This window comes from Pseudopipra pipra, chromosome 5, assembly GCF_036250125.1.
Source record: "Pseudopipra pipra isolate bDixPip1 chromosome 5, bDixPip1.hap1, whole genome shotgun sequence".
NCBI classification, from domain to species: Eukaryota; Metazoa; Chordata; class Aves; order Passeriformes; family Pipridae; genus Pseudopipra; species Pseudopipra pipra.
Window position 1 is genome coordinate 21,830,347 of NC_087553.1, and position 14,212 is coordinate 21,844,558.

At 43.0% G+C, this 14,212-nt stretch overlaps 1 protein-coding gene across 3 annotated transcripts in view; it reads right to left on the bottom strand.

The window, feature by feature from the left end:
• The window catches only part of SYN3 (synapsin III), a 205,898-nt gene that overhangs the window by 24,741 nt on the left and 166,945 nt on the right, over positions 1-14,212 (bottom strand). For all 3 annotated transcript variants that reach the window (XM_064654915.1, XM_064654913.1, XM_064654914.1), the window contains 2 exons: positions 13,790-13,852; positions 4,211-4,353 (listed from right to left, as the gene is read on the bottom strand). In XM_064654915.1, coding sequence (XP_064510985.1) covers positions 4,211-4,353; positions 13,790-13,852 — 206 coding nt within the window. The remainder of the gene's footprint in view (positions 1-4,210; positions 4,354-13,789; positions 13,853-14,212) is intronic.

Consider the following 14,212-nt stretch of genomic DNA (forward strand, 5'->3'; position numbering starts at 1 on the left):
ACCATATTTAAAGGAGTGGAGGGGGTGGCAAAGGAGCATTTACTGTGCTGATTACTGTGTTGCATAACTATGTGTTTCCATATCTCTTGCCCCTTGTTGCCTTGTTGTCTTCACTCAACATCCGTTTTGCTGTCCTACTTTCTAAGCAGAAGAATGGATTTCTTCTCAAGCTTTGAATGTTATGAGCCCTTTGATGGTCTGTAAGATCAGTGTTCAACCCTCAGACTCTCTTTCTCTTCTGACATGGGATTTTTAGGATTATGTTTTTCAACTCTGCAATGGGAAGGACCACTCTTTGCCAACATTTATTTTTAACTGAAAATTGCCCTGCAGTAGCAGATGGCATCCAGAATCCCATTAGTACTGACGGGAACTCCTGGAGTCTGATTAGCAATAAGATAATTTGACATCAGTGTTTAGAAAATGTACCTGGGATACCAAATGTAAGCAGCTGTGTTGTCCCTAAGAAAATGAAATCACAGCTAGACAGTTTTACAAGGAAATCTGACATTGCAATGCTCCCAAAATAAGAACTCTGCTCTAACCATTGGGCTGATTTGTTTGATTTGTTTATGCCTTCTGATCCCCAGTCAATATTGGGCATAAGACATAAAATATATCTCTCTGCTGTATTCCTAACTTTCTTGTAAGGGAACTGTGCCATTTTGAAACTGAAAAGTTTTATTTGAAGCCCACTGAATCAGTCACCAAATTCCTACACCACAGCCTCTGTCAAGATCATTCCCTTCCAAGCATGTCTGAGCAGTTCAGGTGTCAACTGTGCCCCCAAACTGACAGAATCACAGAGTGTTCTGAGTTGGAAAGGACCCACAAGGATCATCAAGTCCAACTCTTAGCCCTGTACAGGACCATCCCCAAGAGTCACACCACGTGCCTGAGAGCATTGTCCAAATGCTTCTTGAACTCTGTCAGGCTTGGTGCTGTGACCAAGGGGTGCTCCCCAGGGTTCCCTGGGGAGCCTATTCCTGTGCCCAACCACCCTCTGAGTTAAGAGCATTTTTTCTAATATCCAACCTAAACCTCCCCTGAAACAACTTCAGGCCATTCCTTTAGGTCCTGTCACTGGTCACCACAGAGAAGAGATCAGTGTCTGCCCCTCCAGTTCCTCTCACGAGGAAGCTCTGGACTGCAATGAGGTCTCCCCTCAGTCTCCTCCAAGCTGAACAGACCAAGTGACCTCAGCTTCTTTTCATATGGCTTCTTTTCTATTTCCCTTTTTCTATTGTATGAAGTGAAAAAGGAGACTGAAGACAAAAATCTTTCCCTCAGAATGTCCTGCTTCAAACCCCATTTTTCTCAGGGAATGAAAGTCAAAGTGCTTCCAACCATCCTAAACATCAGAAGGCCACACAGTGTACGGTATTCTAAAGGAAAGGACTCTAGGCTCTTAGAGATCTGTTGATCAAACAGATTTGTGACCAAGACACCTTCAGCATTGTTTAGGACAAGTGGTTAAACTAGCAGATCAAGAGCTGTTGGTGTCCTGTACTCACCATGTCTAACCTGGGCCACTTCAGTCTGTAAGTAGCTCTAGTTTAGACACAGTTGATGTGGTATCTCCTGCAGAGCACACTGAACTGAATTGGAGGTGACAAGGTCAGAAGTCACACTCATGAAACTAGAAAGGAAGGGTGTTACCCTTTTACTAAGAGCTGGTGGCAAGATTATCCCATGCCTTCAAGTCAGCAGCTGCTTGCTTAATTCAAAGTGAACAATATTTTATGAGTCTTAACTGGAAACGACCCCCTTTTTTTCCCCAGTTCGAGTGAGAGTGGAAGCATAATTTCTGCCCCAGTTTCCCCTGCAACGTGAGCCATATTCATGTTTTCTCTTCACCCATATTATGATGGCAGTCAAATACATCTGGTGGAATTTTAGACATGTATCACATGCTGCTTATCTGCTGTTTTGAGACTGGCCCAAGGCATGGGCTAAGTAGGTGTTTGTTAGCAGTGTAAATCTGGAGTCACTGCACTGAAGTCAATGGGAAACTGAACTGAAGCCTTGGGTCATGGGCTGGAAGGAAGTGCATTGGACATCTGGGGCAGAGAGGAATGCATGAGTCACCCTGCAGCATCCTCCCTCTGGCAGATGCTTGGTGCAAAAGTAAACATATTCTGGAGAATTTCAGTACAGTCTTTTCTCAGAAGGAAAGGGGCTTTTAAAGTCTATATGTGTGGGTGAAGGTATCAAAATACTGGGTAGATTCCATGGCTCACAGATCAAAGGAAGTAACTTAGTATGACGCTACTGCAGATGCTGGAATTGCCTTTAAGGCTGAGATTTGCTAGCATGACTAATGATTTTGAGTCTTCTATTTGGGACACCAGTGAGAGCTCTGGTATTTTGGATGCTTTCACCTCTGTCCTTGGACATAGTATGGACTTATTTATGCCATAGAAACAACCTTCTATTTTGTCTGATGCTGGGATAGAAGGAACAGTCCCTGATGGGACTGACTGTACCCCTCTCCCAAGCTCACATCCATAAACGGCTCTCTCAGTGCAAGTTAACCTTCTGGGTTAACAAGTCACTGGATGAATTTTGCTGTTTGCTTTCTTTGCTAATAAGCTTCATTTCTCATTAAGGTGTTTTCTGTTCATGACTGTTTTCATATGAAAATGTTTTCCCTTTAGCAAACAATTGTTTGCACAGCTATACTCCCAAGTGGGATTAGCTCTTAGTGTGACTGCTTTCTTTCCTCAATCATCTGGTATTATTTCTGATCCCTGTATGGAGGAGTGCATGATGAGTGAATAATAAGTGAGGAGAGAATATGGTCAGGCTAACTGGGCCTTTGTTTCAGTTAGAGGCAGTTGGGGAGCGGGCTCTGGAGCCAAGGCTGGGTGTGTTGGCAGGAATAGAGAATTTTAATTGATATTTTAAACCTTCTTTCCTTTGGCCAGTTTGAACTGGACTCCCTGAGATGTTAATGTAATATTAGGCAACTGTGCTATTGTTGACCTGATCAGATTAAAAATAAATTTTCTCTCATTGAGATCACATGAAGTAGGCGAGTGTCCCACAAGTCCTTCCCATGAAGAATGTGACTCAGTCATTATCTAGTTTTCTTAAATACCTCTGTGCTAGGAATCCAATTGGGAATCTTAGGCAGTTATAGCTGAAAAATATGTGATTATGTACATTTGATGATCTTGTTTAACTACATTTCAGCAGAACTATGGCCTGGAGGTTTGTAAACATGGGCCCAAAATTCACAGTGTTGTGGGTGTTAGGTAACATATGCAATTTATCTGGCAACCTGAAGAATGTATTGCTGGAGATGACTACTTGTCCAGAATTTTGTGGCTGGATAAGGAGCTTCTGGAGAAGCCGTGTTATGTGGCTTTTCTTATCTACTGGTTTGCAGTAAGAAGAAACAGGTGTCTTACTGACTCATGTGGTTACATCTCTAATTCAGCTTGGCGACTACTGAAGTTTGGTTGAATGCTTTTTAATACTTTTAAGCATACCAGCATTGAGGATTGCCTTCCTGCCACCCACCTCACTACCCCACAGGGCAGGGGGGAGCTTTGGGGCACCCACAGAAATATCTCACCTCCTTTCCCTCCTTTGCATGCCTCAAGGAGTACACATGCAACGCTCCCAAATAAACCCCACATGCTAGCCCGTCTGAGGCTGTTCGTACCCAGTGCTGTGAGCTCCTCAGGTCCTCATGTGATTGTGGGACTGTGATCTCCAGCTGGGCAGAGGGTGGGGTGTTGCTATGGGCTGGAGGATGGGTGTTGCTATGGGTTGGACACTACAGGACTCCATGAGTTGCAGCTGGCTAAATCTTTTTTATTCCCTCCCCTCCAAGTGGGAAGAGGGTGGGTTCAGGTCCCACTAGAGGGTATTTGGAGCTGGAGGATTTTGGTGGGAAAGAGGAGCCCTTCAACAACAGGATGGAGAGGTAATGGCAGAACATAGTCATTATATTGGGAACTGACTGAGTCTTAGAAACAGGTAGACAGAGAATTACATTCCAGATACAATGAGCTGATGGTGAGTAAGGGAGAAGATGATCGGGGGATGAGGAATCTGGGTTCAGAGGTGGGAAGAGAACAGCAGGGCTATTCTTCAAGGACATTAAGTCAGCTTCCTACTCCTGCCCAGAGCAGACACTGACTCAGCCACATCCACAGCGCTGTCTCCTCCCCGTCTCGCTCTGGCACAGCCATGCACTCACATGTAAGCCTTGTAGTTGCTGCCAATTTTCTGGATTCGGATGTCATACTTGGAGTCAATGAATGGCTCGGTGGTGGCATAGGTTTTTGCCATGGCTACTATGCTGGCCATGTCCCGGAAGTCGTGCTGGTTCTCAACTTTGACCTTGATTATCAAAATCCAGTGAAAAAGAGACAAGAGCAAGAAGAACAGGAATACTTTGTGAGCAGAAGTCATCTCCACACCTGAATAGCACAATGTCAGCTTAACCCCGCACAGACAGAGCTGAGGACAGAGCAGGGACCCTGTGATTTAAAGAGAGAAGTTCCCCAGACCAACCAAACCCAGAGCAAATCAATCCCATTCTCCTTCCTCATGCACCAGCCCTGGTAAACCTGGTACTAGGGAGGCAGCTAGAGCTTTACCCAAATGGCTCTTGTTAATGCACATTGCTTCCATGTTGCTTCAGAAAAATATTTGATCTCTTAAGGGGCATTACTTCCTTCAAATGTTGAAACTGCTGTTTCCCATGTTGGGATATGAAAATGGAGTATTTTAGGTGGTCAGGAAATAGAAATCAATGCCAGGAAATCAACATGAAAGCTGATTGTCTGCCAGCCTGAGGCACCAGGTCCCTGGCATTTCACATTATCCCCCTCTAGGCTTTCTTTAAGAAGTGGTGCAGGTCTCCAAACTGGACACAAGCTCTGAAGGAAAAGGATGTCTCTGGGAGAGCTTGTGACACTTGGGGAGATTTGTGTGAGTGTGAGGCCATGGGCATGTGTGTGGGACAGCTGGTTGGATGCTAGACTTGATTTAGACTAGGAAATGAGAGGGTAGTTACCTATGAGCTGGAGTTTTTCTGAGAAGATGGCTTTTCACAGATCTGTATTCAGTTATGAGAAATGCTCTGTGTCTTACCCCAAAAAAATAATACCCCCCCCCAAAAAAAAAAAACAAAAAAGGAAAGGAAGAAGGACCAAAACATTAGAAATTCTAATTATATGATCAAATCTCTACAGAAGCTCATTGATTTGGGAAAGCAAAACTGAACAAGCAGGTAACAAAAACATAATGGATAACTTCACCTCACTCATATCTTTAACCCTGGACTTTAGTGTATTGGCAAAAATTTGTTTGGTGCATCAGTAAAACCTACGCAAGTTCTTGCTCCTTAGGGCTGGACAGATGCAGAAAGGATGGAATAATTTTTGCAAAAAGACCAAGACTGGGTAAAAAAGGGTTAGCAATGAGTGACTTTCTTTACATTATTACATATACTTTGTATTTTGGTAATGCTTTGAGACTGCAGTTGGGGACTGCAACCCTGCTTTGCTAAGTGTCCATTCACTCATGACAATGAATCAGTCTCTGCCCTAGATGAGTTTCCCAGTCGTGTCAGTGTGTGTTAAAGGAGGGTGATGCCAGACTGTGTGGATACAGCTGAAGGAAACATGTGCAGTGGTATTTGGTGTTTCTTCGCAAAGAACAAACAAGTGATTTTACGTATCTGCCTTCAACCATGAGAGGGCAGGAGCCATCCTCACTAGAGAACAGAGGACAAGCCTGTTGCTAACCTGTTTTACTCTGGAAAGTTTTGTAAATGCCAGCTTACACATAGGCCAAGGATTCAGCCACATCCTGGTGCAGAAAAACTCTTAAAAACTGAACAGTTTTGGGGAAGGTGAAAAGTACAACTAGTTTGACCAATAACCATTTCTAGATGCCTGAATAAAAAAAAAGACCTGGTCTTTGCTTCTCCTTATGCTAACTGCAATACCCTGAGTCCTCCTCCCTCTTGCTGCGGTGAGGGCTGTGGTCTCACTATTCAGGAACTGCCTAGGAAAGGAGTAGAGGAATATGACAGTCATGTATGGGGTGGGAGGGTACCAAAAAAAACTCCACCACCAAACACAAAGGGGATATGTAAAAGCAACCATCATAAGGCATCCAGAACGAGCAGCCTTGCTCTAGGCTGTGTTGCCTTCTCTATCTGAGTGGGGATGTTGGTGGTGTGGCAGGGCAGGGTGACGTGGCAGGAATCCCCCAGAGGCAGTGGGAAGAGGGAACCCACAGCCTGGGCTTGCAAAATACCAGGCTGTGTTGGAGCTGGGTATTTTTGTAGCACAGATAAGAGCTGCCCTGGGCTGAATGACATCAAGTAGAAGTCCCACCCAGATGAGATGATTGCAGGAGGGACTGCATGGGCAGGAGGCACTGACACGGTGTTACAACATATTCTCCCAGACCCTTTTGGCAATGAGAAAATACAAAAGCCATTATATAATGACCTACTTGGAACAAGGACACTTTTGGGATCTAAAACAAAGTGTTAGCTTGTGCAACAGATGTCTTTGGGCCTCAACTGAAATGTTTGCATCCTCAGCCCAGGAACATTTGTCCCAGAGGCAGAGGAAGGGATGCAACTTCCCTCCCCAAACTGGAATTAGATGATATTGTTATTTCTAGAAAGGAGCTCATCTTGTTAAATGGAATTTTTCCTCAAAAATACAGCAGCTAAAGAAAGGAAGGGTCCCTTTCTTCCTTCTCTCCATCACCCCTTCCTTATGGCGAGAGAGGAAGAGCACTTGAAAGTGTTTTCTTGAATGGGCCTGAGGATTTTTGACTGGGTTAACAAAGAGGGGGGGACTCACCAAGGACACAAAATAAAAAATTAAAAACAAAGAAGACGACTCCCACAGTACTATACCACTGCGCAGTCCTCAGGAAACAGCTCTGACATCTTCCCTGGCCTGTGCCAGAGCAATTCCCATAGAGTTTTCAGAGAAAGAAACTCACAGTGGTCCCCTTTTAGAAGATACAGTCTTACTTCCCACCAGGCATCAAAATAATCTCCACACCAAAGCTGAAATCTGAGCCACCATTTGTTAATTGTTAGAGCCAGCCAAATTTGACAAAATAACAGCCGTGTCCTGGGTTAACGCTGGTTTAGTCCAGGGTACGGTTATTACTTCATAAACAGGAAGCACTCAAGTTACAGTCAAATTAGATTTATTTTCTTGCCTTATCTATCAAGTCCACCATTTTATTAGCTTTCTACTTTTAAATTTTGTATAATTCATTTCCTCCTGCCTTGTAACCCTTTTAGATGTCAATAAAATATCCATTCTCTTAACAGGAGAAAAAATCCCAGACATAACCAAAGCCAGTGTGTACACAGTGTGACACCAGAGGGCATTATTTAAGAAGAGGCTATTAAAAATCATTCCAGAGCAAAGTTACCAATTTAGCTAATAAGAGACAAATCTGTCTTTTAAAATGGCAGGTTGGCCAATACATGAAACTGATAAAAAAAGTTGGAAAGAGATCAGCATGAAGGCATTTCTCTCTCTCTCTCTCTCTCTTTTACTTTGCAATCTTCTTAGGATAAATGCTATATCCCATTAGCTGCATAGAGGAGTGCAAACAGCAAGTGCAAACACAGCTCCTGCCCTGGCAGCCTGTTTGCTTAGCTGTGCTGGCTGTTTGAGCAGCAATAGACTCATTCTGGAGCCATAAGTTGCTGTTTGCTGTAGTGTTTTAGTGACCTGTTGTGAAGAGTTTGGGCCAGTGTGTTGACAAATGCCTTTTCTGAGTAAGAAAGCTCCCTGGGATAGTTCCTGCTTCCCTTCTGGCTCTCTTCTCTAACCCCAGGCACTGGCCAAACCCTAGCATGTTTCCTGTTGCTGCATTGCAAAGGGGACTCTGGCTGGATCTCTGGGGACAAGCTCACACAGAGGTGATCATCCCTTTGCCCCGTGGTGGCATCTTGGAAGCTGATACTACATGACCTGCTGGTGCCTGTTCCCATCCTCAGCCTGCCCAAGAAACACTGACCTTTCTGCCCTTGGCTGGACAGCAGTCCAAGTGTAGGTCAGGAAGAAACATCAGACCTTCTTTTGAAGCCTTTCTGTAAGGCAGGATTTCTTACGTGGTAAAAATGCACCATGGATATTTCCTGGACTTTCTGAGCCACACCTGAGATCTGAGTGAGCACAGGTTCCTTCAGGGAGGGATGTGGGTAGAAACTTCTGCTTCCTCTGTCCCAAGGTTCCCTAATCTACTGCATCTTGTACATCCCAGATGTTCCTGGACACCAGGGTCCCAGGGGTACAGCACTTCTCTCTCATCTTTAGCCTGCAAAGTATTCCTTCACAAAAGTCCCCTTTTGTTTTCATTAGTTATGTGGCCATGTGAAAAAATAGTCAGTTAGCCAAAGTGCCATAGTTATCTTAAGCACTAAGATCTGCAAGGGCTGCCCTAGCCTTATCTCTCTGAGCATCATCCAGTGTTAACTCTGCCTTACAGGTTAACTCTGCCTTACAGGTTAAACACACACCACTTTGGAGATGACTTGCATAAGCATTTTCTGTGTCCAAACTGAGGTTAGAGAGAGGTTCAGCTGGAAGGTTAAGTGTCCAAGGCTGAGCTTGGCAATGTGGTGTGCAACTGATCCTTGGTTGGCTCGTGCAAATGCACTGTCTGAGTGTTTTCCTCCAGAGGAACTGGTGCAGCCACACAAAGATTGTGATTTTTTGTCCGTCTCAACCTGCGCTCAGCCTTTCTGTATTGACCTTACCATTTTGGGATAGTGGGTCTTCAGGAATGGTTCTGCACAGAGGGTTTTCTGAGTCTCTTTACCCCAGATTATACTCCAGTTCTCAGAAAATACCTGATCCAACTGACACACAGTTTAAGCCTAACTTTGACCCACCTCAAAATTATAAAGACACAATGGAGTCTGCATTTCCTTATTATCCTCAAACTGAAATTCCCCCACACATTAAAGATGATGCCTTTAATGCATTAAACCTTCCTAGTAAAGAGGCCAGGTCTTGGCAGCTTTGGTGCCCAGTGCCCTGGATCAGTCACTGTTTTCTGTGTCCAGCAAAACCTTTCAGACTGATGTGCAAGAAATGGGGATGTTTTTGCTATTTTCAAGACAGTTGGAACCTCCTCACTCATGAGTCAGTGGGAACACAGTGATTGGGTTGCTCTGTTGTGAATGAATGTTACATGTCAAGTCATTATTTGTCCTCTGTAAAAGAAAATATTTGTTCCTTGACAAACCGAGGCAGCCCTTTCCCCTTCCTTTCCTCTTTAGCACACTGGATTTTCAAAGCTCTCGCTTTTGGAACATTCTATTTCCAGTCTCGAGAGAGACAAGGTGACGAGCTGTCCTTCCTGATAAAAACCTTGCAGTATTTTTACATTACAGAGTGGCTCTGTTTAGTTTGTGCTATATTTATACCATGGAAAAAAAAAAGAAGCAGAGAAGTCTTTCCCATCCAGTAAGAGTGAAAATAACTCTGACCATATTATTATGAACAACAAGTTTTTCTTCTACAATGTAATAAATTTATCTGAGCCAGGATTTGTACTGGGAAGGTATTTTCATAATTATGGGGCAGGATGGGACACGAGGTGACTCTTAAGCTGATCTAATTAGAGATGTCTAAAAATAAAGAAGTCTAGCAAAAAAAAAAAAAAGATTAGATTAATATAAATATATATAAAATCACATGAACAGATACTGTTTTTCCTTTCTTTGCAGATCTGGCAGTTGTTTCCTTCTCATGATCTGATCAGGAAGAGGTGAAGGGGCTCTTTGAGTGCATTTGCAGTGCTGGGCTCTGTTCCTAGGGCACTTTAGGGTCATGTTAGCACACAAACGGCAGATAATAACACACTCAGAGCTTTATTCTTTTCCGTGGGCTCTGGCATGATGAGGTCCAGAGCTGGGAAGAAGTGTTATTTCTTTCTCACTGCAGTGCTCACCCTATACAACAGAGAACCTCAATCACTTCTGGGGTGGATAGGCTCAAATGGCAGAATGCTTAAAACTGCCTTGACCTCTAAGGAACTGCCGGGTCAGCAACAGTTCTGTCTGCACAAGGAAGGATGTCTCCTCTCAGTGTCCATTCATGGCTTCCCTGGAAGATTCCTTGAGTACTGTTGATCCCATGAACCTGAGCAACTTAAGTACATGAGAAAGGTCCTTCTCTGCCAACTCCATTTTAAGCTGTTGTCTAAGCAGTATTTCTGCAGATATTTTATGTATATCAATACTGGATAGGACCAGCAACACAGAGAGCACTTGTTATGATCTTCCAGTGCCACTGAAATATGAAGTGACCCCAAATTTTGGAAGGAGGATAATGATGGTCATGGGAGGGGCTAAGGGGCATATGTTCTGTTTTTAGATTAGAAGATTGTCTGTCTCTGGGTAAAGGCTATTACTGGTGTCTCTGTTCAAGTCAATAGAGAGGCTGTTGTTTCCGCATTTCTCAATGGAAATTTCAAAAGATGCCTTTTATTGCAAATTTGTTTTCTTCATCTCCACAGGCACCTCACACGCACACATCACTTGGCAAGAACATTTCTTTCACTAACGGTATACTGTTACCCCTTCTGGTTCTGACCCTGAATACTAACTATTTCTCTTTCAAGCTAAAGACAGTTGTGATGACCCACCCTTAAGGGGAAGGCAGTCAATAGAGCCTGTTTTGTACAAGTCCTAACATCGTTATTTTTATTTTAGCTTTGAGGATTCTTTGTTCAACCCTCTGACTAAAAAATGTGGTGAGTGAATTTTGTGAAAATTATGTGAAAACAAACAATATGTGAAAATGAAAGTCTATTATAATTATGCTCTTTCTAGCAATTATTGCAAAATAATAAACACTCAGCACTTCTTATACTGCCAAGAGCCTTATGAACGTGAATTAGCAGTAAGTATCAGGTAATCATTATAATCCCTCTGGTCTGTAACACAGAGAAACTGAAGAAAAACTGTGAAATGACACCAATCTCCCTGCAAGATGATGGAGGAGCTCTTTGGGGAAGAGGCATTTTCTGCGTCCAGAATTTTTCTGGCTCCTGGCCACTACCTCGGTACAAATAAAGAATAACAGTGCTTGGACTTCCCATCTTTGCTCATTCTTCTAAGTCTTGGTGCCTCCCATTACATGTGATTTTATCATTAATAACATAAAAAATGTAAGTACTTCCTTGACAATTTCTGTTGGTAATAAGATTGTAATCTGAATGCTCACATCCTTTGAAGCACTCATTGCAGGTACAAATACATGGCTCGCTATCTTGGCAACATTTGTTGCAGTAAGTACTATTTTTAATACTCATATGTGTACTTTGGCTAATAGGTTGATTATTTTATCCTTTGTTTCTCCAGTCACTGCTTTAATACAAAAGATGACCTGATTCAGGTGCTGTATTAACATTTACTTTGTTACATTCATCAAATCAAAAGCAAACCTCTCTCTTTTCATATTACGTATGTTTTACAGCTAAAGATCTGATCTTTCCTGCTATCATCTCTACTTCTGAAGACCAATGCAAAGGAATCCTTTAGCTCTCTGTAATCTCCTTATCATCACTGGTTATTGCTTTTACATTATGATGGTTAAAACCACAATAATGTCTCCCGGAAACTTTCCTCTTCTGAATTACTTGACTGTAGGTTTGATTTTTTTTTTTAACCTATAGGTGTTACTTTTCTAGTATACACATAGTTCTGCTTCTCTGTATTTCTCATGATGTTTTCTGTGGTTTTCTTTTGTCCATTCCACTTGGGCTTGAACCCTATTGTTTTAAAAACAACATGAAACAAATTCTTGTTACTCGTCTTTTAAACCAACTGACTTATTCTTTATTTTATTTTCTCTTTCTTCTCTTTTTGCTCTGTGTAATGAAATGCAGTGGGACTTCAAGAAAATTTAATTCGTCCCAACTTTCCTTCAGGCTGCTTGTGGCTGGAGAAGGGCCCAAACTAAAACTGTAAGGTCAACAACTCTTGCTTCCTGTACCTTCCCCATCTACTAAACAGAGCAGTGTTGAAACTCTGTGCCCAAATCCACATCCAGACCTTGCTAGTAGTCACTAATTTCATAATGGACTAAAGTAAACTTGGCCTCAGACCAATTCTTTCTTCTAAGATGCTGGCTGTTAGCCTATCTTCATCTGGAATGACTTCATACGTACCCCCCTTGTACTGCTGAATACAATTGTGCCTGGAATTTGAATAGAAACTCTCTTCCTCCTTAACTTGTGACAGCAAAAATCCACATCATTAAAGAATAAAATGCGAGAGAAAGTGAGATGTAGAAGAAGATCTGGTGTGTGGTGCAGAAGACAATAGCTAAATGTTCCGCTGAGAGCTTTGTCTGGAGGCGTTGTTAAGATTGGGGTACTTATCTCTGATTCTGCCCTCATTTCTGTAGCCACTGAGGGTCCTTGGTGCATGAGACATGAAGCTCTCCCCACATTACAGGTGAAATGGCAGAGCAGTCAGAGAGATCCAGGCTTGTGGGGTCTCAAGAGAGAGGGAGAGGTTTCTTCCTCCTGGTTTTTCCTGGTTGGATTTTGCTAATGAAATCCATCCTAGGGACATGTTAGTGGCTCTCTACAAGCACCTCTGGGCTGTCTGCATGCACTCTAATTCAATGATCCCTTTGCCTGCTTAACAGACGTAGCACCAACATTTTAACCAACATTTCCTGCTTATTTTAAATGTTTGTTCCTTGATGCTGAAAGCCAACCCTACCACTGGCACAGGGATCTGCGCCCACTTCCTCTCTGGCAGCTGCCATCTGAACAGGGGAATATTGCAACCAAAGCAAGAAAGATTATGAGAGCTTCCATGTGCAATCCAGCAAGCCAGAAAGGGCTTCTGTTTCCAGAGCACAAGCAAACAGGCTGTACCAAGTTTAAGTTCGGTGTAAGTATATATAATTTTCAGGCCAGGAGAAGGTCTGTCTGCTCTAGGGAAGCACTGTGACAGGCGTATCAGTTATGAAGTTCATCTACTACGCATTGGATTCAGAGATGATACATCAGAATTTCCTACTTCTGAACAAATCAAGTTTTAGACAGATAGGGAATGCCCTTTTAAAAGATATATGCAAGAAAGAGGGGACTAAAGTGTAGCAGGAATGTGCTGGCGATGTCTTACTGAAAGGGGAGCTCAGTCACCCCAAGAAACAGGGCCTGCTAATTCACTGGGGAAATAAAGATCCCAGAGAGCCTGGGAAAAACAAACAGGTCCTTCTGGGTAGTGAACTATTTTTCAGGATTCCTTGGCAGGCAACCAGCCACTCTGCTTTGTAAGGTCTTGTTCTTCCTTGCAAGGAGGAAAAAAAATAACTTGAAGGGCTCCTGTTTCTTGAATAAGGTCATCATAATGCACTCAAGAAGCCCAGCGCCACTGCTTCTCATTGTGAGAGCTATGGGGTGTAGCTGCACATTACAGGTGCTTGAATAAACAACATTACCACTTTCAGAAGAGGAGAAAATATATAATAGACAAGCCTAATGACTTCAGCTGAGCCAGCTTTTCCCCCACTCTTCACAGCCCCCCTTCCCACACCCCAGACAGCCTCTAACCCAATACCACAGCCTGTCTCCAAGTGCGTGACAGCAGAAAAAGGCCTTTTCTCCCACAGGAACAGCTAGTGCGACCCAGATAGGCTGTGGGGAGGTTCAACTCCTTTGCTGGCTGGCCACGTGCCATGTATGATCGCAGGAAGGTTGTGCCACATATGTATTCATTTCCGAAGTGATATATATTTTTTCTTTTACTTACCTTCCCCATTCCAGCATGAGCATGTCCTAGCTTGACCACTACAGGGAAATTCGGAGTTGTGAGCTGAAAGACAAAAGAATAAGCTCCTCATTAGTTATTTCTTTCCAGTCATGGTGCTTTAAATAATTTTCTTCTATTTAGTAGCTTCTATCCCCTTCATGGATGCTGATAGGAAAATAAAAAGAACAAATAAAGTTTGTCTAGGTAGTAGGGCAATAAGCAAATGGTTCTTTACTGGGTTCCACATGATTGGAAATGGAAGCCAGGCAGAATTCCTTACATCTTCTACTGTGTGATAGCAGTTTTCCCACCCTGTACATATGGACGTGTGCACTCTCATATGCCTGTAAAACACAGTCACATTTGCAAGCTTGAGTAACTGGACACTTTCAGATGCTGAAAACATCTGAACTGTGAGAAAGA